General features: G+C 37.0%; 1 protein-coding gene across 1 annotated transcript in view; it reads left to right on the forward strand.

Annotated features, from left to right (window-relative positions):
* MED13L (mediator complex subunit 13L) overlaps positions 1-25410 on the forward strand; it is a gene marked incomplete at its 5' end in the record, with an annotated part of 289095 nt that overhangs the window by 229729 nt on the left and 33956 nt on the right. Inside the window, 11 exons of the mRNA XM_080822094.1 lie at positions 730-875; positions 3411-3605; positions 3993-4181; positions 7752-7917; positions 9836-9940; positions 13735-14463; positions 15282-15507; positions 16508-16613; positions 16925-17049; positions 19850-19949; positions 25063-25280. Of these exons, the coding sequence (XP_080678220.1) occupies positions 730-875; positions 3411-3605; positions 3993-4181; positions 7752-7917; positions 9836-9940; positions 13735-14463; positions 15282-15507; positions 16508-16613; positions 16925-17049; positions 19850-19949; positions 25063-25280 (2305 nt within the window). The remainder of the gene's footprint in view (positions 1-729; positions 876-3410; positions 3606-3992; positions 4182-7751; positions 7918-9835; positions 9941-13734; positions 14464-15281; positions 15508-16507; positions 16614-16924; positions 17050-19849; positions 19950-25062; positions 25281-25410) is intronic.

The raw sequence follows: 25410 nt of genomic DNA on the forward strand, positions 1-25410 counted from the left end.
TCACTGGCTTAGGGCCGAAGTTAACAACTTTGAAAGAATGCGCTTCTGTAGTAATTTTGAAATTATTTTTCTCCAAGACACATCGTTTTTATCAATTTTTAGCTAATTGTGTGGAAAATGGAGAAATGGAATGCTTTAATAAAATTTTGTGATCAGAAGCAAATTGTAAAAATTAAATACAATATTACCAGCCCATTTAGAGTCTTGCATTACCTTAGCAGTTGTATATTGGGGACTTACATACAACTGTGTCCTTAATTGGTATTTTTAGATGAACAATTTTAACCATGTTTAATGTTGTAAGCTTGTAAATATGATTGTTACTGTTATGTCATACCAAATATAAGCAAAACTGTTTAATCTTTGCCCCCAAATCCATTAAAGGCCAGTTCATATACAAGCGCATGGGAAGGTAGAAAAATGTTATTCTTTTTCTGTCCTTAAGAGTTTATAGTCAGCATAGGAGACTTTATGCAAATGAAACGAGGCAATCTGCACAATAGCTTTCTGAAGTTCACAGTGTGGCATAACTAGTATCTTTAATTTGTCAGCAAGGTACTGTTACATTATTTGATCAAATCAACTGAGTTTTATGCTATTAATATCATCAGAAGCAAGCTTTGATGGGTGATCGATAAAGTAAAGCTGTATCCCATATGTAGTTCCTGTGCTTAGCACTCATTTCCTACCAAAAATGTAGAATTGAGTTTCTCATTGTTTCTTTTTTAGTGAGCATTTGTCCTGCGCATTCACATTCTTTCTTCATGGGGAAAGTAATGTATGCACAAGTGTGGAGATTGCCCAACACCAGCCAATTTATTTGATCAATGAGGAGCATATACACATGGCTCAGTCTTCACCTGCACCATTTCAAGGTAAGTAAATGGCAATGTCCTGCTGTCTACCTCTCTCATGCCAAGTGGATAGCCACCTTGCCCAATAAGGTTTGCAGAATGAGATATTATCTTAAATGGACATTATAAAGCTAAGCGTAAGGGTCAACTTCTGAAGAAGAAAGGAAAAGCTACTATTCAGAATGAAAGCTTGTTAGTATTTTGCTGAAAGCTTGGAGCTTATCACATTTACAACATGGTCTTAGGTGAAGTTGTACTAAGGAATAAAATGTAGAGAATTGCCCTTCAGAACAAAAGATCAGTAAGTATTTGAAAAATACAATCCAATGAGTAATTGACATCTCTTAAAAATTAAAGGTTTTCATTGTTTTGTTTGTTCCACGATTTCAGGCAAAAGTGACTTACAGAAAATTACTAATTTTGAAATTTCAATCAGAATCCTATTTCTAGAGTTGTATACTTTCTTCAATGATGTTAATATCTTTATTATTTCTTTTAATTAGAGGCTACATTGATTGTAGGTATTTGGTTGTAATTTAACTTAATGTGTATATGTTCATTAAATCTCAGCTAATCACCTAGATTTTACCAAGATAACTCCATGTCCCTTTTTCCTAATCATGATTTCTAAATCTTTGGTTTCATTTTTAGAATTCAGAATTTTATATGAATAACTTTTTAAATGCTGTAATGTTTAAATGTAATAATATTAGATTCACCCTTCTGGAAAAATCTTTTTTGGTTCAGTCTAATTACTAGAGATGCCTGGTTCAAATGGTCTTAGCATATCATACAAAGTAATTTTTAAAAAACACTGATATTTTAACAGATTTAACTAAAATATTTTTATTGACATAACACCCTATCATGAGTGTTTAGCCTCTGTATTTACTTAAGATTGGTTTTTGATTTCCTGCAGATGATTGATTTAATTTGATGAAAACATCTGTTCTTTGCCCTAAAGATATTTGAGCCTTTTTAATTTTTTTTTTAAGGTAAAAAAGAATGTTGAATCCTCATTTAACTCTCTCCTAATTGTTACCTATTTTTTTTACCCCCTCTTTTTGTAATACATTTTAAACTATGTACTTTACCATTCCATAATTTTGAGTGTTTGCTGTGTGAACATTTATAAAATTCAAAACCCAGTTCCCAAACTGTACACTTAAGAGTTGTACAGTATTTGCATATTATGGATCATCAGAATTATTCAGTACTGTGTTTTGTTAACTATGAAGGTGCTGAGGACCATCTAACTTCATTCTAGACTTTATCACTGAAAACAAAAGCATTTATTTATGATAAGAACAGAAGGAATTCCTAATCATGAGGGGAGGTAACTAACCTGAGTTGGAAAAGATAATATTAGCAATATCAGGTCTCCATAAACCAGTTATTTTGGGTCTTATTATTTGTTCCTAATGTCTCGAGCGATAGAAGACTTTTGTGGGATGTTACCCTGCTTATTTCCCATGATTGGTGTGGAGGAGGGGCATTCTTGGGGCAGATGTTGGCCTATAAATAATTTTAGTGAATATAATTAATGTGGGATGTGGGAATTTCCTAGAAATATTAATGCAGAAATATTCCCCTTGATTAACTGTGTTGGTTGGACTCAGTATTTTTATCCTGTTTGCCTCAGTGAGGAACAGCAGAAAGGTACCAAGAAATATGTGATGTCTAGAGCTATCACTGAATATTGTAATATATCATCCAGCTGTTAAAAAAAATAAAGCCACCCAAAGAAAGAACATCTCATTTAATGCCTATGCTGAGATTTTTTTTTTAGAAATTAGGATTAAGAAAGTTTATCTCTGGAAAAGTATTGTTTGGAAGGTTAACCCCCCTAGACTACAAACTGGCTGGGTTATATGCAGCATCATGTTAACTATATTTTTGTGGCTAGGTTAGTGAAAATAACATCAGGTCAAACACTGGAAGAGATAGAGGGACTTGGAGTCCTTTACTTTGAGTTTAATAAGTTTTGCTTAGAGTTGTTTCATCAACAGACCTTCAAAACAGTTGTAACTGAAATTATAACTAAGCATTATGTTTTAGACTTGGTACATCAAGACCTTTTTGCTATTACAAGTTTTATTTATATGTTATTTTAAAAATTACAACAGATACCTAGAAATTCTCAGAAACCCTGGAAAATATGTCCAGGTTCTAGGCAGGTTTTGAGATATACGTATTAAATGGTTTTGTTATAAAAGAGTCAATGTTCACATTGTATAAACTCTTATCAAACAGGTGTGTATAGAAGCTTTCATAAATAGTTTACATATTGTGTGTTACTACAGCTGTCTGATTTTTTTTTTTTTACCTTCCCCATTTGATTTCCTTAAAAAACTGATGTATGTTGAGAGGCATATAGGTAAGAGGTACTAAAATGAGAAACTTTAAAAAATAAGACGGTAAAAGGAGTCCGGAAATAAAGAGTGCTATCTAGTAAGTGAGGCTGGACTTTAGCCTAAATGACCACATATGTGGCCTTACACGTAAGTAGGAGTTATTACTCTGATCTGTAACATATGTTTCTCCTCCCTGCCTTAGTACTGGTAAGTCCTTATGGCTTAAATGGCACGCTAACAGGCCAGGCATACAAGATGTCAGACCCAGCCACCCGTAAGCTGATCGAGGAATGGCAGTATTTCTATCCCATGGTGCTGAAAAAGAAAGAAGAATTGAAAGAGGAAGAGGAGTTGGGATACAATGATGATTTCCCTGTGGCTGTCGAAGTAATTGTTGGTAAGAAAATATTTTGCCTGAAGAACTTTATTCTATCTTCTTCATCTTTCTTAATTTAAAAAGATAATCATTGAGATTCATCAAAAATAATCTCCATAATTTTTCCATTTTTTTTATTCTCTTGATACAGTGGTATATGCTGAGTAGTTATCTTGCCTGAAGCGCCAGTGGTCCCTGTCTTCCAAATGCTATTATCATAATGTTGGAGCACATGTTTAAACAGCTATTAACTTAGGAAGGAATGGAGCACATCACTTTTGGCAGTACCTAATGAGCACCTCATTTTCATCATTGAGCTTTGACTCTGACCACTAGAATATTAAAGTTGGCATCCCGGTGTGAACTTTTTCTCAGGCCTGGTTCTCTCATTGCTCTCTTTCCTTACAGGTGGTGTTCGGATGGTTTATCCTTCGGCATTTGTTTTGATCTCTCAGAATGACATCCCAGTTCCTCAGAGTGTTGCTGGTGCTGGAGGCCATATTACAGTGGGGCAGCAGGGACTTGGTAGTGTGAAGGACCCAAGTAACTGTGGGATGCCTCTTACCCCTCCCACTTCTCCAGAACAGGCCGTCATAGGTGAGTACAATCCAGGAATGTACTCATCCAGGTAGAGGAGATCACAGAAAACCATGTAGCTCCCTTGCCATGGAACAGATGAGTAAACTCACATTGAGAAATGCCTTATGCCAAGAGATGGAGGTAGAGTGACATGGGAAGTCTGCAAAATACAGAAGGAAATTTTTCAACAAATAGAATGGATGTGCTTCCGAATTTTAATTGTGCCCTGTTAGTCTTTATTCCAGTTAGACAGTGTAGTTGTTTCTCTTAAGTTCTATACACACATCTGTCCCTTTACACACATGTATGCGTGTGCACACACACAGACATACACGAACAATGGACAAGGTGGAGGCTGCTCTTTTTTTCCTTAAAACAAATGGAAAACACTTAATCAGAAAATAGCTGAAACATTTGCCCATTTGGCCATTGCCAGGCAGGAACATGTCTGGTATAATTCTTTTCTTGTTATATTATAAAGGTAGACTGGCATTCAGAAGCTCTCAGGAAAATGCTTTGTTCTGTCGGTCATCTGTCTACATTAATGATCAATATTAATTACATATGAAACTTTAAAAAATTTCCTTTATGAAAAAATTCAGAAATTGTTTAAATTGGGAGCATTTTGCCATCTTTGGAGTAGTATATTTTCTGTGTTAACTTTTTGGTTGTTGTAGTTGACGTCATTTTAATTGGAAATCTAGTCATTAATATTCATCAGACTTGAGCTGAAGTGAGATTATTTATAGGCTTTTTAATGTGGGCCATGTTAGCAAAAGCATCAGAGTAGATAAAGTCTTGACTGCTGAACTGAAAACAGACTATGCAGCATGATACACACTTATGTGGCTATTTTCATGAGATTAGATAAGACGGTATTTCAGAGTTTCCAGCACGGTGCTTGGCATGTGCAGGGTATTCAGTAAACGTTCATGGTTAAGCAGTATATCGGGCGCAAGTATAGAGACTGTGATTGAGCACACCTAATTTAAAAATCTGGCTATATAGCTTTTACTAGGTGAGTTGGCCTTATTAAATTCTCAAACTTGGCCTGAGCCTCCATTTCCTTCTCTGTTAAGTACTATGTACTTGACAGAGCTATTACACATACTAGGTAAAAAGCTTGACAGCGCTCTGTAGGCAGCAAAGCAGTAAACAAATGGTGGCGTAAGCAATTTGAAGCAGTACTCAAAACACGATTACGTTATCTGGAAGGAGTTACTCAGATACCATGTGGAAGGCATAGAAATGGGCAGCAGGCAGCCTCTGTCTTGAGAAGCCATGCAGTTGCTAAGACAGTAAGAAAAAAGGGACATCCAACTCTGATATGGCAGAGCAGAGAATTTGGATGATTCCTTGTGAAAGGATTTGCTCAGTTTTTATTAAAAAAGAAGAAAACCAAAAAAAGGAAAAAGAAAAAATACTTCTACAGGCTTTTTAATAATCATCATAGAGAAGATATATTGATACAGAGACTAGAATTAGTATCTCTTAGGGATATTTGTATTCAACTTAAAATTGAAACTTAAAATTGAAAGCCTGCTGTATGCATGATGTCCTAGGGTCTGATCCGTTATGAACACTAAATTTGACGATTCAGAAACACCAGGTTTTGTTTATTGTGGTTTTCAGTGTGGACTTCCTAACTCCGGGTCTTTATATTACTTCCTCTGACTCTGTGTATGTCATTGTGCTAAGCCCTGGGTAAATAAATCCCCTGATGCCTCCTAACTCTCTAAAACCAACCAAATAAAAGCAATTGGAATCTTTGTTGTAAAGTGAATTTGTCTTAATTTTTACATCAAGATACAATGAATTATAGCTTAGGACTCTTAATGCTGTCTCAGAGACAGTCTTGGTCAGCCTTGTCATTCTGCAGTTGACTAACATTGAGCATTGCCATGTTTTCCTACATAGAGGACAAAATGTGTCCCCTTTTCCCCTAAAATGGCCAAGAATCTTTTAGATTAGCAGGGGACCTAGGAGGGCCCAACTGGTTTTGGTGAAATCACTCATGCCTCATGTGGATAGGTACCTCTGCTTGTGTCTCTTATTTATGGAGATAAGTTTGAGGAACAATATTCAGTATGTATTTGACAGCATGGAGAATAGGTCTTGTCTAATTCCCTATGAGGTATCATCCACATTTTAATTAAATCATTAAAAGCTACTGAAAAACATTAACCCAGCTTTAATCTGAAAAAACCGTGCCTTATTTTCCCCATCCCTTTTATTTTTTGGTCGTATTCATCCCGTATGACACTGTGGGTATATGATCTCTTTGGCTAAATTGTAAGGTGTTTGGGAGCACAGGGCTATGTGTTCTACTTCTGTTCTCTGTTTATACTAGTTTTATAATAAGCATTTGCAAATCCATTGTAGAATTGAAGTGAATTATTTTGTACCGTATACCAAGTCAGGGAACTTTAAAGATGAAAGATAGCAGTAAAAGACCAAATTTTTTTGTCTCCTTTATCTAATTTTTAATACGATAATACTTTCATGGGGAGCGAGCAATTTTTAGTTCCTTAGAATGTAAGCATTTTGATGCTGGTTTTTGTTTTTTGTCTTAAATAGAGCTAAGCCCAACCATTCAGCTCATCTGATGGTTGTATTCCAGCATATCAGGACTACTAATTTGTGGTATAAGGTTGTTTATTTTTCAGATGAGGGTGGAGGTTTCCAGAGTGCTTAAAATTGATTATTTCGGTCAAGATATTTTGTATCATAGTTCTATTGAGGATAAAACCCACAATATATTTATGAAGTTAAATAGATTAAAGTAATTGAATAAGAATTTAATACTGGAAATCAACTTCAGTATTTGTCTTGTGTGTGATAGAAATAGTAAAACACTCATATAACCAAAAACCAGTATTACCAGTAATCCTAATGCACCTAATAGAAAGAAATGGGATTATATACCAACCATAGCTGGAAAAGCTAAGTGGAGTTATTAGAAACTAGTGAATAATCCTCTGATACAGAATGTCGAGATAACCTTTCAGTATTTTAGCACTAAGATTTCATAAATTGTGTCAGGCATAAGGACAGACAGTTCCATACACAAATTTGAAATTTGACCTTGTTAAAAGCTTTGTGCCATTAAGTTCTTTCTCCAACCCAGGGCGCTATGTGCAGTTGCTGCATAGATTTTTAGCTAAATGAGCAGAAAGCTCCCTCTGCTGTTTTGCTCTGCCTTGAAACTTCCTTATTGCATTGTCGATTTAAAAATTTAAAACAATCTATTCGTGTTCACATCTTTAGTACTATGATGTATAAGCCTTTATAGGTAAGTTGTCTCCAATATCTGTAGAGTCGGAATGCCTCTGAATGGCTATGCCCTTGGGTTGTGTGAGTGTGAGTGTTGATGTGATGAACTATTTTAGGGGAAAAGACAAAGAACCATCCAAAGTGCCAGTACACACAAATTGTGCTCAGAGCTATAGGTAGTGTTATTGCCAGGGCGCTATATGAATAATACAGGTTTCAAAAATCAAAACATTTCTGTGAAGTAAGCTTGCAGTTTGTGTACCAGGAGACCTTTTCAGATAATTTTCACATTCCCAAGTTGTCTGTCTTTTCCAGGGGACAGTGGAGGTACGCAGAGTGCTGTCAGTCACCTAGGCTCCCAAGACGGGGGGATGATAACTATGCACAGTCCAAAGAGATCGGGGAAGATTCCTCCAAAACTCCACAATCATATGGTCCATCGAGTCTGGAAGGAATGCATCCTCAACAGAACCCAGTCCAAGTATGACTTTTGCATTACGTCTGGATCATGGTTTAGTAACGACATCTCTTTGATTACTATGTGAAGAGTGTTAGTCACATTGAACCATCGTGTGACCAAACCTGAAGGGTCATTGGATTGGTAGATCATCTTTTTGAACATAATAGTGCAAAATTGAATGCAAGGATGTTAAAGATGTTGACTTGACTTGATTTGATTGATTATCTAGGAAATTTGGAAGTTCCTGAGTATCGCAAGATTGGCAAGGTATCCATCTGATATTTTTTAGAACAGATGGCTTAGGGCAGTAGTCAGTGGGTTGGTTTTCCTCTGTATACCAATTTATGAATGTTTTCTATTTGCAAAGGGAAATGACTTTCTTTGTCACATTTTCTGTGACATAGGTCTTCTGTTTTAAATGACAATACAGTTCTGAACTGAACTGATGATAGAGGGGTGTTTGCCACCTGCTGTGCTTCTGTTGGTTGATTTCCAGAGGCCATATTCTTTTCTTCCCGTCTGACTTTGCTTCTTTCCTTTGCCCCTGTCCCTCCTCTTGCTCTCCTCCCTGCCTTCCTTAACATATTTTTGGAAAAGTGGAAGAATTTATTCTAAGAAGAGATTGCTGGTGGTGATTATTTTAATTACATGAATAATAACAAATAGTAGTCATTAAATAGTCTTCCACTTACCAGGGTTTACATAAACATATTCAGCATATTTTCACATCTTTTGATATAACTGAGATGTCCCCTTTCTGGAGTGAGGAAGTAAACAAAGGAGTTTCCATTCTCTAGAACAGAATAAATATAGACACTCTGGCCAAGAACTGCTAAAAAGTCCACTACTTTTAGAAATCAGTTAAATGTTTCTACAGTCACTACTACTTAAAGAGTTTGACATACAGATATAAAAGCTGTCATCTGGGTCTAGATTTTAGGAAATTCATACTATGTATTTATCTCTCGTGAACTGGTTCTAGATTAGGCTGCTAAAGAAGGTATAGTAGATAAAATCTAAAGTAATTGCAGTGGGAGATTATATGTCATGTTCTAAAACTAAAAAGAGATCTCTAGTCACTTGAAAATGAGCCTTTGCTCTAGAATAATTGGTGCAGATATTTTCACTTCTAGCTACAATGCCTGGATAATTTCCAAGTTAACATTTTCTTTTTCGTTTCTTCTCATTTACTGTCTTCGATTTTTATCACCACTAACCTGTCACCTCCACCAGTTCTAACAGCCTCTTTAATCCACAGCACAGAACAGGGCAGTGAGACACCCAGAAGGGCAAGGGAGGGTGGAGAGTAAGAGAAGTCCTTCTAGAGCTGTCACTGGAGCACTTTGCAATATCAGCTATAGCTAAACCAGCAATACAGAAATACTGCCCAGTGTTCTTACTGTCACTGTGTAATAATAGACATCTGCTTTTTGCTACCAATTACTAGTGACAAGTAGGAGGTAATTTTTTCCTTGTCTTTAATTCACATTACAAGTGTAGAGTGCTGCTTAAATGCTAGTGAATATAGGAGTTTTAAGAGTGGCTTAAACAGTCTGCCCTGTCTCAGGGCATAAATTCACAGATGCTGGGAAAAGATAATTTTAAAAATTTAAGTTAATTTCTACAAAATTTAGGTGACTTTTTAAAGCAACAACTAATAGTGCCAGATAGTGTTTTAAGTGCTTTGTATCCATGTTAAAATGTGCAGCCAACTTAAATAGAAATATTTTGAATCTTGCTTCTTCTAGTGCATACAATAAGTTTGTTCTCCCTACGCCCCCCTCCCCAGCCCCGCCCCCAACCTTGGATTGCTCAGCACTATCAGCTAGATAACATTACTATGTGAAATGTATTCAGGTCTTTTAAAACATCCCCCTCCCCCATCGAGGTATAAATACTTTCTCATGTTTACACAAGTCACATTTTTAACCTTTTTTAGGAGGAGCCAAATGTCAACTCCAACTCTTGAAGAAGAGCCTGCTAATAATCCTGCTACTTGGGATTTTGTGGATCCAACCCAAAGAGTCAGCTGTTCCTGTTCTAGGTAGGTAGTAGACAGGGCAGAACAGGAGTCAGATAGAATGTTGGGACCTTTCGTTGGCTGTCTCGTGGACTCTCGGACTGCTTCTTCTTCATCATTTTATTTTGTTTTGTTTTGTTTTCAGTCTTCCTCTAGTAGAGAAGGAAAAGATAGGTCTTTTTTTATATACAGATGATAACAGTTTTATTGTCAGGACTCAAAAAGAGCTTTATTTGACAACTGTGACTGTGGCCCTGTTATCAAATTTCTCCCACAAATTTTTTTGCAGTAACTACTCCAAAACCAAAAGGCATTTGATAAGACAATCTATTCCCCTTTAAATGAATTTATTTAATTGTTCTCAATTTTAAAGTAGAGATAAATACTAAACAAGTTGGCTAGAGTTCATAGAATTTGGATTAAATCGACCTTCCATAGATAATTTGTCTTGTTGTCAGTGCTGGTATGTTTTGATGCGTGAGATAGGTATTTAGTAATAAAACCTGCCAGAAGCTAAAATTATTCATTCAGTTAGATACTTGAATAGAACCCTGAATTGATTTCTGTAGAAAATATTTGCTCCCCTGTATATTACCTTGACTTATCACTCCTTGTAGTAGTAAAGAGTCTTCTTGTCATGGGCTTTCATTAGGGTTCTTAGACTTTTTTTTTTTTTTTTAAGATTTTATTTATTTATTTCACACATATGCAAGAGGGCAGAATGGGTGCATGCAGGGGGAGAGCCAGGAGGAGAGGGACGGAGAGAATCTCAATCAGACCCTGTGCTGAACACAGAGCCTGATGCGGGGTTTGATCTCATGACCCCGAGATCATGACCTGAGCCAAAATGAAGAGTCGAACACTTAACCAACTGAGCCAGCCAAGTGCCCCAGCGTTCTTAGATTTCTTAAGTGTATGTCGTCCTCACCCCTAGCTCAGGTGACTATTGAGGATGTGATGGTGATTATTCACTTAATGAGCAACTTAGAGTAGCTTTGCTTTCAAAGTACATATTTTCACATTTGATACTGTTCAACACTTAGAAAAAGTTCTTTTGAGATAAAGTATATTAAGAAAATGGCCATTCATTTCCCTAGTTTTTTAGGGATTCTTATTGTGACATAAATAAGTTGGCTTCGGGGTAGGGAGGCAGTCAAATGACCCCTGAGAATATATGCAAACTGTGTGTGTGAATGTGTACACGCTTAAAGAGCAGTTTTGACACCATATTCCCGTCCTCTCCTCTCTTGTCCCTTATGTTGATTCTCTTTTATCAAGCTCTGCCTCTCTGGTCAGCTTTTTTTTTTTTTTTTTTTTTTTTTAAGAGATGCTGTAAATATTAGCCTAATGAAATGTTCACTATTGATTTTTTAAGGAGGGTGTTTTTGAAGAAGTTGTTCAATAAGGATCCTTTCTGAGCACCTCTCATCTCAGGATAGGTGTGGTATACCAGCTGAATACCTGTTTTCCTTCTGTTTCTAGGCCATTGTAACTTGTGTGACAGAAAGCCCTTTCTTATTAATTCTTATTTCTGAACAGCTCACAGCCAAGTTATGGGCCACCTTTAGAAAGTACCTAGGATAAAAATGTTGGTGTATTTAGCTTTGCTTATGGCCTCATCCTATTTTTGCTCCTCTTTTCCTTAATCTAGATTTTTCACCTGTTAAAAATAACCTTTTTGCTGATTTCTGTGACTTTTTATTTGCTCCCTTGAATTATTTTTACCTGAAGTGTAAATAGACAGCACTTTTTCTTTTGTCCTTTGGAATCACTCCTCTATTTCCTGACCAAATTCTTATACCGTCAGGTCTTTTTTTAGTTATGCATTTCATTCCATTGACTTACAAGTATTTATCTCTAGACCTAACTTCTCATACATACTCTGGTCTTATATTTTAGGGGGTGCCTTTAAGAAATATCCTTAATATTAACATGTGTGTTTTCTCACGAATATCTTGTTCCAGTAATTTTTATCACAGTTTCCCCTTTTCAGCCTAGAAACTTTATCGTTTATTATTTTTCTTCATTTTATAGATGGATTTTATCCTTGCATTTCACACTGATTTCCTTGGAAATGTCTATGACAGTAATTCTAGTTGCCTCGTTCTTTTAGTCACCTTGTGTTTCTACACTATTTGGTCCTGCTTCTGGTTCCTTCCCACCACTGGACCACCGTATAGTTAGCCTTTTGAGGATGATTTCCTGCTCCTTGCTTCACTGAGGCCTTTTACCTGTTCAGAGACTTGCCGTGATAGTCTGTTACTTACTGATGTATCCCTGATTGTAACCATTTCACAATGTAGTCGAGTCATTAAATACAATTGAAAAAAAATGACTTTATGAGATGTTCTAGTTTGCCAAAAGTCCTTACTTTGAAGAGGTTACCATAAAGTATCTATCAAAGGACTGGTCGTGTGGGTAAATGCTCTGAGAGAGAAAATCCAAGTGAAAAAGTTTTATGTAAAAGATTCTTTGAACTGTTTTAAAATAAGCACTCTTGCAAGATGTGATTGAGATTATTTTCAGATGAGACATTCACCTCTTAGTGTGCTGCTGTGCCCTGGAGATTTAAAGTGCAATTTTCCTCTTATTGTCAGTAGCTTTATGCTTAAACAACCTTCTTCAAACTCAGATTTTTTTTTTTTTTAAAGAGTAGCGAAGACTTCAGCAAGAGTCTTTTCAGATTATCTACTGCAAGATTACCAAACCCGTTATGGAACGGTCCACTCCTCACACTATTTAATGGCCTTATGGGGCAGGGTGGCCATCCTGCTGTCCCACTAAACCATCCCATTATGCCACACAAATCCGTTTTACTGCTCACTAGGGCACCATTGAGTGTGATATAGCAGTAATTTAATGCCACCCTAGTGGCCTCAGAGAGTTACTGCTGCACGGGCAGGAGAGCTCAGGTTTTTTTCCCTGGGTGGATTTATATATTGGGAGGAACTGGCTGACCTACTGTATAACTTTGTTGCACAGATTAAACCTTGGCATCATCTAGTGGGCCCTTCCTGAGCAGTATCTCACACCTATGCTTGCCAAGAAATGTGTTAGGATGTGAGCAGACTTGCTACCCTGCTTGGTACAGCTGCATTTGTTGTTTTCATATTCACTCACCATTTTTTTTTTTATTTCTGTCTAATTTTGTGAGTCTGGAAGATCCAAAGTTGTCTTTTATTCCTTCTTTTTTTGATAAGAATGGCATATAAGATTTCTAGTCTATTTATTCTGTTAAAGATTTGTGGATTGACCCTCATTTTCTTGTTTTCACACTTTGGGGGAGAATCACATAATTATTTTATTCCCAATTTACAATAGTACAAGCAATTATAAGCCATTCTATATTGGAGTTAGTAGAGTGTTGTAAGATAGAAATCAGAAGATTTTTTCTCTCTTTCTTGGCAAATGATCTCATTACTCTTGGTTTTAAGATGCAGTGTGAATACGTTATCTGAAGGCGTCACCAAATTTGAACTTTGGTAGGGGTTAGCACTGTTAAGTCCATCTCTTATCTGCTTAACTTATGTGTGCTTGATTCACCACTTTCCATCAGAGTCTTGCAGTTTTTAATCATTATAAAAATAATTAACACCTAGAGTCCTTTTCAGTGATTTGGGGATCTAGTGTGTGCTTAAAAGACAAAACCTTATCAGAGCCTTCTATTTGCAATGTTATAATGATGTAGTAATGTTATACTGTTACAACATTCTATTACATAAATTACATTATATTACATACATTGTATTACATACATATTATATGTAACAGTTAGATTTCAGGTCTGTTTCTTGACCTTATTTTAATTCTCATTTCAGGCATAAACTTTTAAAACGTTGTACAGTAGGACCCAATCGACCTCCCGCAATATCTCAACCAGGGTTCAGTGCAGGACCATCATCATCTTCTTCTTTACCACCTCCTGCGTCTAAGCACAAAACAACAGAAAGACCAGAAAAGGGAGACAAATTGCAAAAGAGACCCTTGATACCATTTCACCATAGGCCCTCTGTGGCTGACGAGTTCTGTGTGGAGCAGGACACACCAGGACAGAAGCTAGGATTGGGAGGGATAGACTCCTCCTTAGAGGTGTCTAGCAGTAGGAAGTATGATAAACAAATGGCCGTGCCTTCCAGAAATACAAGCAAGCAAATGAATCTGAATCCTATGGATTCACCTCATTCCCCTATTTCCCCTCTGCCACCAACACTCAGCCCTCAACCACGAGGTCAGGAAACAGAGAGTTTGGACCCGCCATCTGTTCCTGTGAACCCAGCCCTCTATGGAAATGGGCTAGAACTCCAGCAGTTGTCGACTCTGGATGACAGAACTGTCCTCGTAGGCCAAAGACTGCCTCTGATGGCAGAGGTCAGCGAGACAGCCTTATATTGTGGGGTTAGGCCCTCGAACCCTGAGTCATCAGACAAGTGGTGGCACAGTTATCGCCTCCCCCGCATTGATGATGCTGAGTTCCGGCCCCCAGAGCTCCAGGGAGACAGATGTGATGCCAGAATGGAGGTAAACTCAGAGAGCACTGCGTTGCAAAGGTAAGGCGACTCTGCATACCACCCACCTGATGCCCACTGACCAAGGCGTAGGGTCCTGAGAGTCGGGGCTTTCCTCCTCATCTCCCCATGTTCACCCTTCAGAGCCAAAATGAAACGTGCTTTTCTTCACCATTCTGGACTCTGCATTTGGAAAATGCTGAAAAGTCAAATGCTTTCTCCTTAGTGAGGTTTCACATGTGTCATTATTTAAACATGTTGCCATATAAAGGTTTCATTGTGGCATTTAGGACTTGGTATTAATTTATTTTTGGCCTGCTATTTGTTAGTCAAAGGATGTAGCTTGATGAAACTTTTCATTTTGTGGTCAGTGCCTTCTTTGTATGTTGACACTTTTAAGGAAGGCTTTGCATGCAGTCAGGTATGTATCCTGCATCTGGTAATAATACTGTTTTTAGTGCTGTTGAGCTATCCGTTATTCTTGACAGTTTACCCAGACCATCTCAGTTCATCTTCACCACAGTCATATTACTACCTTATTTTCAAAGCTGAGAAAGAAGCGAGGGTCAGACAGTTAGAAGATGACACAGATTGAACTTGAACCTAGTCATTCTGTCCTTAGAGCACATCTATGCTCTTAACTGGAATCCATGGAATCAGAGACAGAAGCATGTTCTTCACAGAGACCTACTAAGTTTTATTTGTGAACATCATCTCTAAAAGAACTTCTTTATAGAGATAAATTTTCTAAGTTCAAGTTTTGCAAGTGCTTTAAATTATAAATGCTGCTTTTAAAAAAAAGATAATAAATCTTTTTACTTTGTTAACTTGCTTAAATTATCATTTATTTTCCCTTTTAGACTCTTAGCACAACCTAACAAACGGTTTAAAATCTGGCAAGAAAAGCAGCCCCAGATGCAGCCACTCCACTTCCTTGACCCATTGCCTCTAGCTCAACAACCTGGAGACAGTTTGGGAGAAGTCAATGATCCATATACCTTTGAGGATGGCGACATAAAATACATCTTTACAGCAAACAAGAAATGCAAACAAGGGACAGAGAAGGATTCCCTGAAAAAGAATAAGGTACTATTTAACATAGTATCCAGCATGGTACGGGTTTTGATCTATGTCAGTACAACATGTATGGGAAAACTTTTGAGGCAGAATGTTTGAGGTAGTCTTGCCTGATTGCTCTGTCCCCATATTCATGCTCTTGGTACTATTGTATCAAACAACGTATTGTTCCTTTTTATGTCATGGCTCACCTTTGTTTAAAAGTCAGCTGAACATAAATGAAGCCTCATATTTTCCAGGCTCTAGCTTACAAGTGCATGTTTCCTCTCATATGCTAATTCTTGTTGGCCTATGCTCCCTGCTTATTTCTTTTTAATTATTATTCAGAATATCCAAAATGTAAGGAAAAAAAATGTTGATAACAGTATCTATTGGTTATTTAGCGCTTAGTGTGTTTACTGTACCAAGCGCTTTACCTATATATCTATCTGAATTATTATCAACACTACTCCTAGATTGTGTCAGTATTAATTTTAGTGGTTTCATTGTCATAAAAATGAGTACTGGGGGTGTGTGCTGTCTTTAGCCTCAAATTTTAAAACATTTCAAAATACTGGACCATTTAAAGAGGTATTCTTAAGAATAGAGGAAATAAGACAACTAAAAGAGGCCTGTACAGTTCAGGAGAATGCTTCAGAGATTCCTTTGTAGAGATCTATCTAGATCCAGAAAGCTCGAACCATAATTCAGTATCTATGATGTTATTAAAGGCAGCTTTTAACACCGTGGCAGGTCTGTAATCAAATGCCACCAGTACTGGTTAGGCATAAAATCCAGATTGACTCAGAATACTCCATAGGATTGGAAGGACAGTGTGGGAGTTTTGGGTTCTGTTTAAATTCAGGGAAAAGGACATATCTTTTATTTCCCTTGGTTGCATAGACCATGGTTTATCATACTTGTGCTCATAATAAGTTCCATTCTACCCTCTAATTCTTTGTGTTCTCCCTCATATTCCACACTTTGGGTTGGTGTTCATGTGTTTTGTTTGGCTGAATTTATTACACAGTCAGAGGATGGATTTGGTACCAAGGATGTCACTACACCAGGTCATTCCACGCCGGTGCCTGATGGGAAAAATGCCATGTCTATTTTCAGTTCTGCTACTAAAACAGGTGTGTACAATGATTATTTGCCTCACTTGGATTGTTGCTAAAGTAAAATGCAAGGGAGATGCTTCTCGATTTAGAATTATATTTTTACTGTAATAGCAGTAATTGGATCCCATCTTTAATTTTTCATAGTTTGTTTTTCAGTTACTTTCAAAACTGATAAACATATTTGGAAATAATTGTCTCTAAATTTAACTGAAAACCTAGGGAAAAAATTCACAGGCAGGTCTTGCGCATTGAGATCCATTCCCTTTTCTCACTCCTTCTCTATGGATGAAGTCGCTTATTCTGCATCTTTGCCTCCTTTCCCGCAGATGTCCGGCAGGATAATGCTGCTGGCAGAGCTGGCTCCAGTAGCCTTACACAGGTGACAGATCTGGCACCTTCCCTGCATGACTTAGACAACATCTTTGATAATTCCGATGATGACGAACTTGGGGTGAGTCTGTCATAGCTGCAGAAACAGAAATCTCCTTACATGGGAGAACTTGGGTCACTGTTGGAGTATTTCCTTATTGTTTTGTCTACTGAGTTTTGGGGCCTCTTATTTCAGGTTCAGAATGTTCTGCAGAAATGTTTGTATACTTTGAAAGGATTCTAAAAGTTGTCACTGTAGTCTCTAACGCCCCTTGGTTTCCCTTTGTTGATGTCTTCTTTTATTAGTTTATTCCTGTTGTAAATATTAAAAGCTTTCCCATTCAGTTTTTAAATCCTTCTAAATATCATGAGACTAGTAGAAGTATATTATATAGTCCCTTTAGCTCTGATTATAAAGATAATGCCCCTGTAACTTTTTATTCATGTCATCAGTAAGAACTTAGTCTACATTTTGAGAGATAAACAAGTATGATCTGTACTTTTTAGGGTTGTGGCACTGTATAGAAGTTAAATAATTTAAGGCATGATGTGGTTAAAGTGACAGATAAGAATGACAATTCTTAGAAGAACAGCTGAGCTGCTCTTAATCAGGAAATTTATGTCCTCATCCTCCTAACCATCTCTGTACTTTTAGGCAAAAAGAAGTACCTGTTAACTTTTAGGGGAACCAAGAAATGAGTAAGATAGGCCCTCTCTTCAAGGAAATAAGTTTATTAGTTTATTTTTCTTTCACTTATGTACTTAGCTTCCTTCCCTTTTGTCCATTTCCCATGTATTTGTTACTCATTTGATGGTCACTTCCTGTGATGTGTACCTGAGGTTACAGGTATTATTATCCTGCCCTGACACTTGAGGTACCCACAGACCTCCAGAGAAGTGCATATAAAGAAAGTTACAAATCTACTTAAAAATATATAAAAATGTATACACCCATGTGCGCTTATTACTGTGAGTGCAGTAACTTGACCTGCGTCTAAAGATGCTGGACGTTCAAGTACAAAGTGACAGGCGAGCAGTGTTTAAGTTAACACTTAAAGGTTAAGTAGGAATCAGAATTCTAAAGCCTGTTCTCACTTTAAAATAAAAATGTGTCTCATTAACAGATATTATACGCCATTATACCAATGTTAAGTACTTAGAAGATGATGATATCATAATGGCCTCCAAGAAAAGATTTGACTTCAGATGTGGAAAGAGGGTTAGGTGAGAGGCGGGGGAAAGGCATTAGTTTGAGCCTGGAATGAGCCGTGGTTAAGCAACAGAATGAACCAGCTGAGGTTTGGGACAATAGGGAACAGACCGTTGGTCTGCTCTCTGAGTGGTGGGTAAAGACAGGGTTAGGAAGGTTTTTGACCACTCTTATAGCTTTGAACTGAGAACTTTGCCTATAACGTGTCCTTCTGTGAAGGCTGCTGAGTGTGGAACTGACTTGGTAGAAGCGAGTGCTGGTTTTCACCAGCCTCATACACAGAAAGCAGGAGTACTGTTTGGTAACTTTTATTGGATTAAAACACAAGGATGGAAATTCAGGCAGTGGCTGCATGAAGGAAGAGGACACGGCAGTGAGAAAAACTGCAGTACAAGAAATGACATGTTTCTTTAGCATTGATCCAGGCATCTGAGAGCCTTTTTGAACTTGACCATCTCCCTAAACGTCAGGCGTTATGTAGGATTGGTTTTAGTGATCCTTAGGGTTTGGTTAGCTGCTTTGGTGGGGATGGTAGGACAAAACATGAAAAGACACGGAATCAAAAAGAAGTAGAAAGGGAGGAATAAGAAAGAGGGCAAAGCAAGCATTGTGGGGTAGCTGGGGACTGTTCACAGCCATCATCCCCAGTGATTGTACTGGCGCTCAGAGCCGTTGTACTTATCTCTGTATAAATTATGTATTACTGTTGAACTAAATGAGGGTATATTTACTTTGGTTTTTGAATATATTCTTAGTAATGTTAATATGTGAAGGAGGGTTGGACGTTTTTAATCTAACTTTCATTTCTCTGAAATGATTCTGCTTTACTCTGATTTCTAGTCTGGCATTTAATCAAGAGAATCGCTTACCTTAGAATTGTTGCTAATTCATCTTACTGAAAACTGGTGTTGTGAGACTGTTGTCCAAGTTTTCATCTCAAATGTCTTTGAATTTAATTTTACACTTCAACCCTGTGACATTGAATAAGTATACACACGTAAAAGGCCTTCTATTTGTGAGAATATTTTTTGCTTTTTTTTATCTTGCCACTTATTCATTTGAGTTCTTAAAGATAATCTTGCCTATTAAAGGACTTCATTTGTTTTGAGTAACAACTCAAGGAAAAGCCCTCCCTGCATATTTCAATAATTTTATGTGATAAGGTTATTTTTTATGAAGATGAATGGTAACTGTGGAAATAAGAGCAGAAGATACCTGGCTTTTTGTGGTGAAAAATAGAAGTATCATACTTCGGCAGGGCTTGAGGTCACCTCTTTTAACTGCCTGCTTCCAAACAGAAGGAAAGCCAGAATGATAGCCAATTACTCCTTGGAGGCACCACCCTAATTTAATTATTGTGTCCCTAAAACCACTTCTCTAATGACCTGGGAGGAAGATTTGCTTAAGGTCTGTAGGTTGTGCTTTGATGGTACAGTTTGCCCTTACCAGATCCAGGCAAACAAGACTCAGTCACTCTGGTTTTCATTCTGGATAAGCTTGTAGCCGTCTTGGCTTCACAGTCTGGGGGTATTTCTAGAAGTTCACTTGTAAACACTGTGTAAGGAAGCACCTTTATTCCAAAATATCAGTAGGCGTATGTTAAGAAATAGTTGACTACTGCCTTACTTAGATACACGTGTGTTGCCCTGTTTCAATAATAATCTTTTCTTAGGCTGTGTCACCTGCACTGCGTTCATCAAAAATGCCTACAGTTGGGGCAGAAGACCGACCTCTTGGGAAGGATGGAAGAGCTGCCGTTCCTTACCCCCCAAGTAAGAAAAGGAAATGGAGCTTTGGTTTACTATTTATAATTTATACAAAATGTTCTCATACTCAGTGCTGCCTTATATGAGGTTCCCCTCTGTCCCTCCCTTTTTTTTTTTTCTTTTTCAAAAGAATGTTAACTGTGAATTAAAAAAAAAAAAATTTATATAAGTTGGAATTCCTAAGATGGGGCAGACAGCTAAGAGACCATCTTAGTTTGAATTTCTTTTGCTTTTGTTTTCAAATTATGAATTAACTCTTATGCTTTAGAATGTGGAAAAATGTGTTTTATGTTTGTTTCTTTAATAGCCTTTTCCTAGTAGGATAAATGTTACACAGTGATTTTCAGAGTGATATTCCAGTATAAGAGCTTGTATGAGATGTTTCAAAAAATTCAATTTACCCAAGGATGAGGAACATTTGTTTTTTCGTGGTCCTTTTTCTAATTCATACTGAAGTTTTTGTGTTTTCTTTTGAGGTAAAATAGTTAATTGTCTATGATGACAAGAGAAACTTCCTTTTTTGTTTTTTTTTAAAGTTACTCTTCACCCTAGGAAACTACAGTATTGTACAAGACAAAGACAGTCAGGGTAGCTTACATGGGTATTCTGAAGCAGAAACATAATTCCATTGCAAATCATTCTTTAATACCTTCTCATTAATTTCAGCTGGTAATGAGAACAAATTGAGGGGAAAAACCACTGTGTCATAGGGATGAGTCAAAAAGTTTTATGAACCTATAAATATGTGCTGATTTACTCAAATGTAGAAGTGTGAAGTATACAGAGATTGGATTTTGACAGCTTTAGTAGATCCATAGCTTTTTAAAATATGCAACACTTTCTCAAGCATGACATGTATGAAAATGAATAATGGTAGCCAGCCAGTTGCTGTAGTTTTTTTAATTAAACATTTTTCTTTTTTTATTACTCCGCACTGCAGAATTTTGCAAACATGGAATTCACAGATTAAAAGAGACAATATTAAAGCAGATACATATGAATAGGTCAGATGAATGAATTCTTTCCCTTGTATTGAACCAGTTAATCCTCTGCCCTTTTTGACATTAAGTGATACGTTGTGATGTTAAATGTTAAAATGTCTGATAACTTGTCCAAGATTATTGGGCTAACAATATTGCACTCACAAACTATTCTGCTAGTTAGTATCATTGCCCAGGAAAGTATATGGTGTACTCTCTTCTTTTGCTCATTTTTATTTTGAAAATAATTGTTTCAAAAAGAAGTTACTCAAAATTTTCTGACAAAGTACAGGCTATAAAAATTAATTAATTTGAAATACAGCAAAAGTATAAGCATTAGGAAAGTACAGATATAGAAGCGTAAAGAGGATCTTTCAATGTGTGCAAAGTATACAGGGTAAATGTGTGTATGTGTGTGTAAATGGACATACACACAGTATTCCCCTCCCCCAGGCATGACCATGAAATAGCATGGCAAGAAGTTCTCATCTCTGCAAGAGCTTTATTGTACATTGAGGCAGAGAGACTGACATATTATAAAATTTAGTGTCTAGAATAACACTGTCCAATTTAATAGAAATACACAAACAATCTTAAATTTTCTAGTAGTTACATTAAAGGAAGTAAAGAAGAACCATGTAAAATTAATTTAAATAATATATTTACTTACTATAACCAATAGTGTCATTTTTACATGTAATCAATGTAGAAAATAATGAGGTATTTTACATTCTTTTTTTTGTTGTACTAACTCTTTGGCATCTGTTGTGTAATTTTATACATGCAGCACATCTCCGTTTGGACAACCCTTGGCTTGAGTGCCCTATAGCCGTATATGGCTAGTGGATACTGTGTTTGAGAGAATAGGTCCATAATTATTCATTCGTGTATGTAGTTACAGTGAAGAAAGCAACATACAGTAATAACTAGGTTTAATTTGGCATCAAGTCTGTGTTAAGGTAGTATTGTGTGAGAATAATACATACAATAATATACCTCAACTCCAGCCCATTCTGGTAGCTGTTCTCTCCCTTACTTTAGCATTTTTAAAAAGAAAATTGAACAAGCAAGCCATGGTTTTCTATTTTGGGGGACCAGAATGTTTCTTTGGGTTTCTGTCTTCTTTCTTTGACTCCAATTCCTTCTTTCATTTTAATACCTGTTTAAGGTTGTATCTTTCTCAGAAATTGCTTGTAACTTAACAGCATTTTCATCTTTGGCCCAGTCAAAAATGGGGAGGGTGGGCTAATTATTACTGACTTCACCACTTACTGAACGTTTAGATGTTACGTGGTAAAGTGTTCTCTTCTATGTGTATCTTATTTAATGTGCACAAAAAATATGAGGTAGATATTACTACCATTTTGCAGATGAGAAACTTGAAGCTAGCGAGGCTAAGAGTCTTCCTTAAGAATATCTGATAATGGGGTGCTTGACTGGCTGAGTCAGTGGAACATGCAACTCTTGGTCTTGGGGTTATGAGTTCTAGCCCCAGGTTGGGTGTAGAGATTATTTAAAAATAAACTCTTACCAAAAAAAAAAAAACAACAAAAAAAAAACAACTATCTGCGAATAAGAATAGTGAAAGCCACTTTCTAAAGTGAATGTCTGGCAGGTGGAATCTTATTTTCCGTAATTTTTTGTGTGTTCTCTTTTACCTTTGATAAAAAATACCAAGCTGAGGTGTTGAAATTGAGATACACATGGGCGCCTAGGTGGCTCAGTGGGTTAAGCCTCCACCTTCAGCTCAGGTCATGATCCCAGGGTCCTGGGATCGAGCCCCACATCAGGCTCTCTGCTCAGCAGGGAGCCTGCTCCCCCCACCCCCACCGCCTCTCCCCCTACTTGTGATCTCTCTGTCAAATAAGTAAATAAAATCTTAAAACAAAGAAATGTTTATTCAAAAAAAAAGAAATTGAGATACACAACTGTGTTAGATAGCATCAAAGAATTTGAGAATGAGAAATGCCTTTATTACAGTGAGAAACGCCTTTATTACATTTCTTTGACAAAATTTAATAGCTAATTTAATAAAAATAATTTTTGGTAAAATTTTACACCATAGCCAGAATACTTTAACACAAAGAGAATTTGTACAGTTTATTTTTCAAATAACTTGATGATTAAGACCTATAATAGGAGTTTGAAGATTTTATGAGGAAGACTTAGGATTTTAAATGTTACACTTAAACATTAATTTTATATTAAAATTGACCCAGAGCCGGTCTTTGGCTTGGGAAAAGGAGTAGGGACTGAAAGATAAAGGTGATGTATATATTTTCAAGTGGAACCTAACTCAGTATTGAAGTCTTCACTCTCGTTTTAAAGAACTTACTGATCTCACTGCTGATACATTTTAAGACCCGTTTTTCCTCCTCAGACTCCACTCTTTCTCTGGGAGTTTCTGGCTTGGCTTATATCCCCAGTTCTAGGAATTGTTCCGTTCCTTAACGGTAGAATACTGCCCTAGGAAGAAGGTACCTTGAAGATCTACTTGGCGGGGGAGTTGGTTTTTTTCTTCCCTCCCCCTTTTTTTCTTTTTCTCTTTCTTTTTTTCTTGGCGGCAGCAGGCACCATTTGTCTAATGAAATCTTATACAGAATCCTACTGTAGGAAATAAATGGAAGTGGAGCTTCTCTAATGAGAGGGAAAGTTGGTATCTGAGATCCTATTTGTTGGCCTCTTCCTTCCCTTGTTGTACAGATAACCACTGGAGGCCAAGAGAAGGTAAATTATTCAGGATTATATAATTGTTTAACTAGGAAATGTGTTTTAAAGATCATCTCATGCAGAGGTTCTCACCTTTTTTTTTTCTGCCTCCATATGGCGGAAGCTTCCCCATCCTCCCATAAACAAAGGAAAGAAAGTAAGCCTGGTGAGAATCACACATCTAGTCCAGCCATTTAGATGAAGGGTCGAGGCCCCCAGGGAGGAAATGACCTGACCCGGCTGTAGCAGCGCTGAGCTGTGGAACTGCTCTGGGTGCTGCTGCTTTACAGGGCTTTGCCTCAGATGCTAGCCCAGGGCAGAGTGTAGCGTGGTTATTCTTTCTTCATTTGTGATTCAGAGCTACAGGTCATATCTTAGCCTAGTCAGTGGTTAGTGTTTGCCTCTTTAAATGCTGAAGTTGCTAGAAAGAACAATATGATTGGAAAATGGGACATCAGATACCATGGCAGAACACTGAGTTAAACTCGAGGCTCTCAATTTGTAAATAAATTTGCTGTACAGGGCACCTCCTAGTGGCCAAATTTTGCAAGCACAACTTGATTGCATTACATCTGCTCCTACTTTTCAGAATCCCTGCCTTAATGCGCCCCTGCTAATGATGATGGCTAACCTCAGGTATATTAAGATGTTTTTTAAAAAAGGATTGAGGATCCCTGTTTTAACTATTTCTTAAATGATACTTTTTTTACTAGCTGGATTTTTAATAAATTGTCTTTTGGTTCTAGGTAGGGTGAAGTTACATTTTAATATCAATATGGATAGCATTTAATGTCAATATGGAATCATTTCCCCAAAGAGCAGTGAGTGTGGTAGATTTTTCAAACTAGCTAAGTAATCCTACTACATCTAAACCACCATTCTAGCTCTAATCAATTTTTATTTTCTGTAGTAGAACTGCCTGGTGAATTTTCCATGTAAAATTTGCTGTAGCACATTTTTATATAATTCTGAAATATTTCATACATATTTGTAAGCAGAGATAGAACTTTATTAATAAAGTAATTCCATCTAATTTTTTCCAGCTTCTACTTATTTTCATCTTGTTATACTCTTCAGGCAATCATTTGTTAGAAGAAAAATGTATTACGTAGACTTCTTTCACTTAATTAAGCCAGATTAAGCCAAATTAAGCCAAATCAGAAAGCATCAAGGGGATAGTGGTAAAGTTCCAGAAAAGGATAATTTTTGCTGATGGCCTTCTTCTTAGAGACTTCCATTATTAATATTCTGTTGTGTAACTGATAGAACCATTCAGTTAGCATTATTTCTAATGACAGGTAGGGTGTCTGCCTATGAACTGGGATTTTTTAGAAATCCTATAGCTGTTAAAATAAATATTGTTGTCTGTTCTTCTCTTCTCTTCTCTTCTCTTCTCTTCTTTTCTCTCCTCTCCTCTTCTCTTTTAGCAGTTGCAGACTTGCAAAGGATGTTCCCCACTCCTCCTTCCTTGGAACAGCACCCTGCATTTTCTCCTGTAATGAATTATAAAGATGGAATCAGTTCAGAGACAGTGACAGCATTAGGCATGATGGAGAGCCCTATGGTCAGTATGGTTTCAACACAGCTCACTGAATTCAAAATGGAAGTAGAAGATGGATTAGGAAGTCCTAAACCAGAGGAAGTAAAGGTAATTGCCAGTGTATGAATTTTATCGAGCCAGGCTGGTTTTCAAGCAGATTCATATACATTTTCCTCAAAATAATATTATCTGTATGCCACATATACCTCAGTTTCTAGCAGTCCTCTGAATTGGATCA

The sequence above is a fragment of the Martes martes genome (assembly GCF_963455335.1).
Source record: "Martes martes genome assembly, chromosome: 13".
Lineage (NCBI taxonomy): Eukaryota > Metazoa > Chordata > Mammalia > Carnivora > Mustelidae > Martes > Martes martes.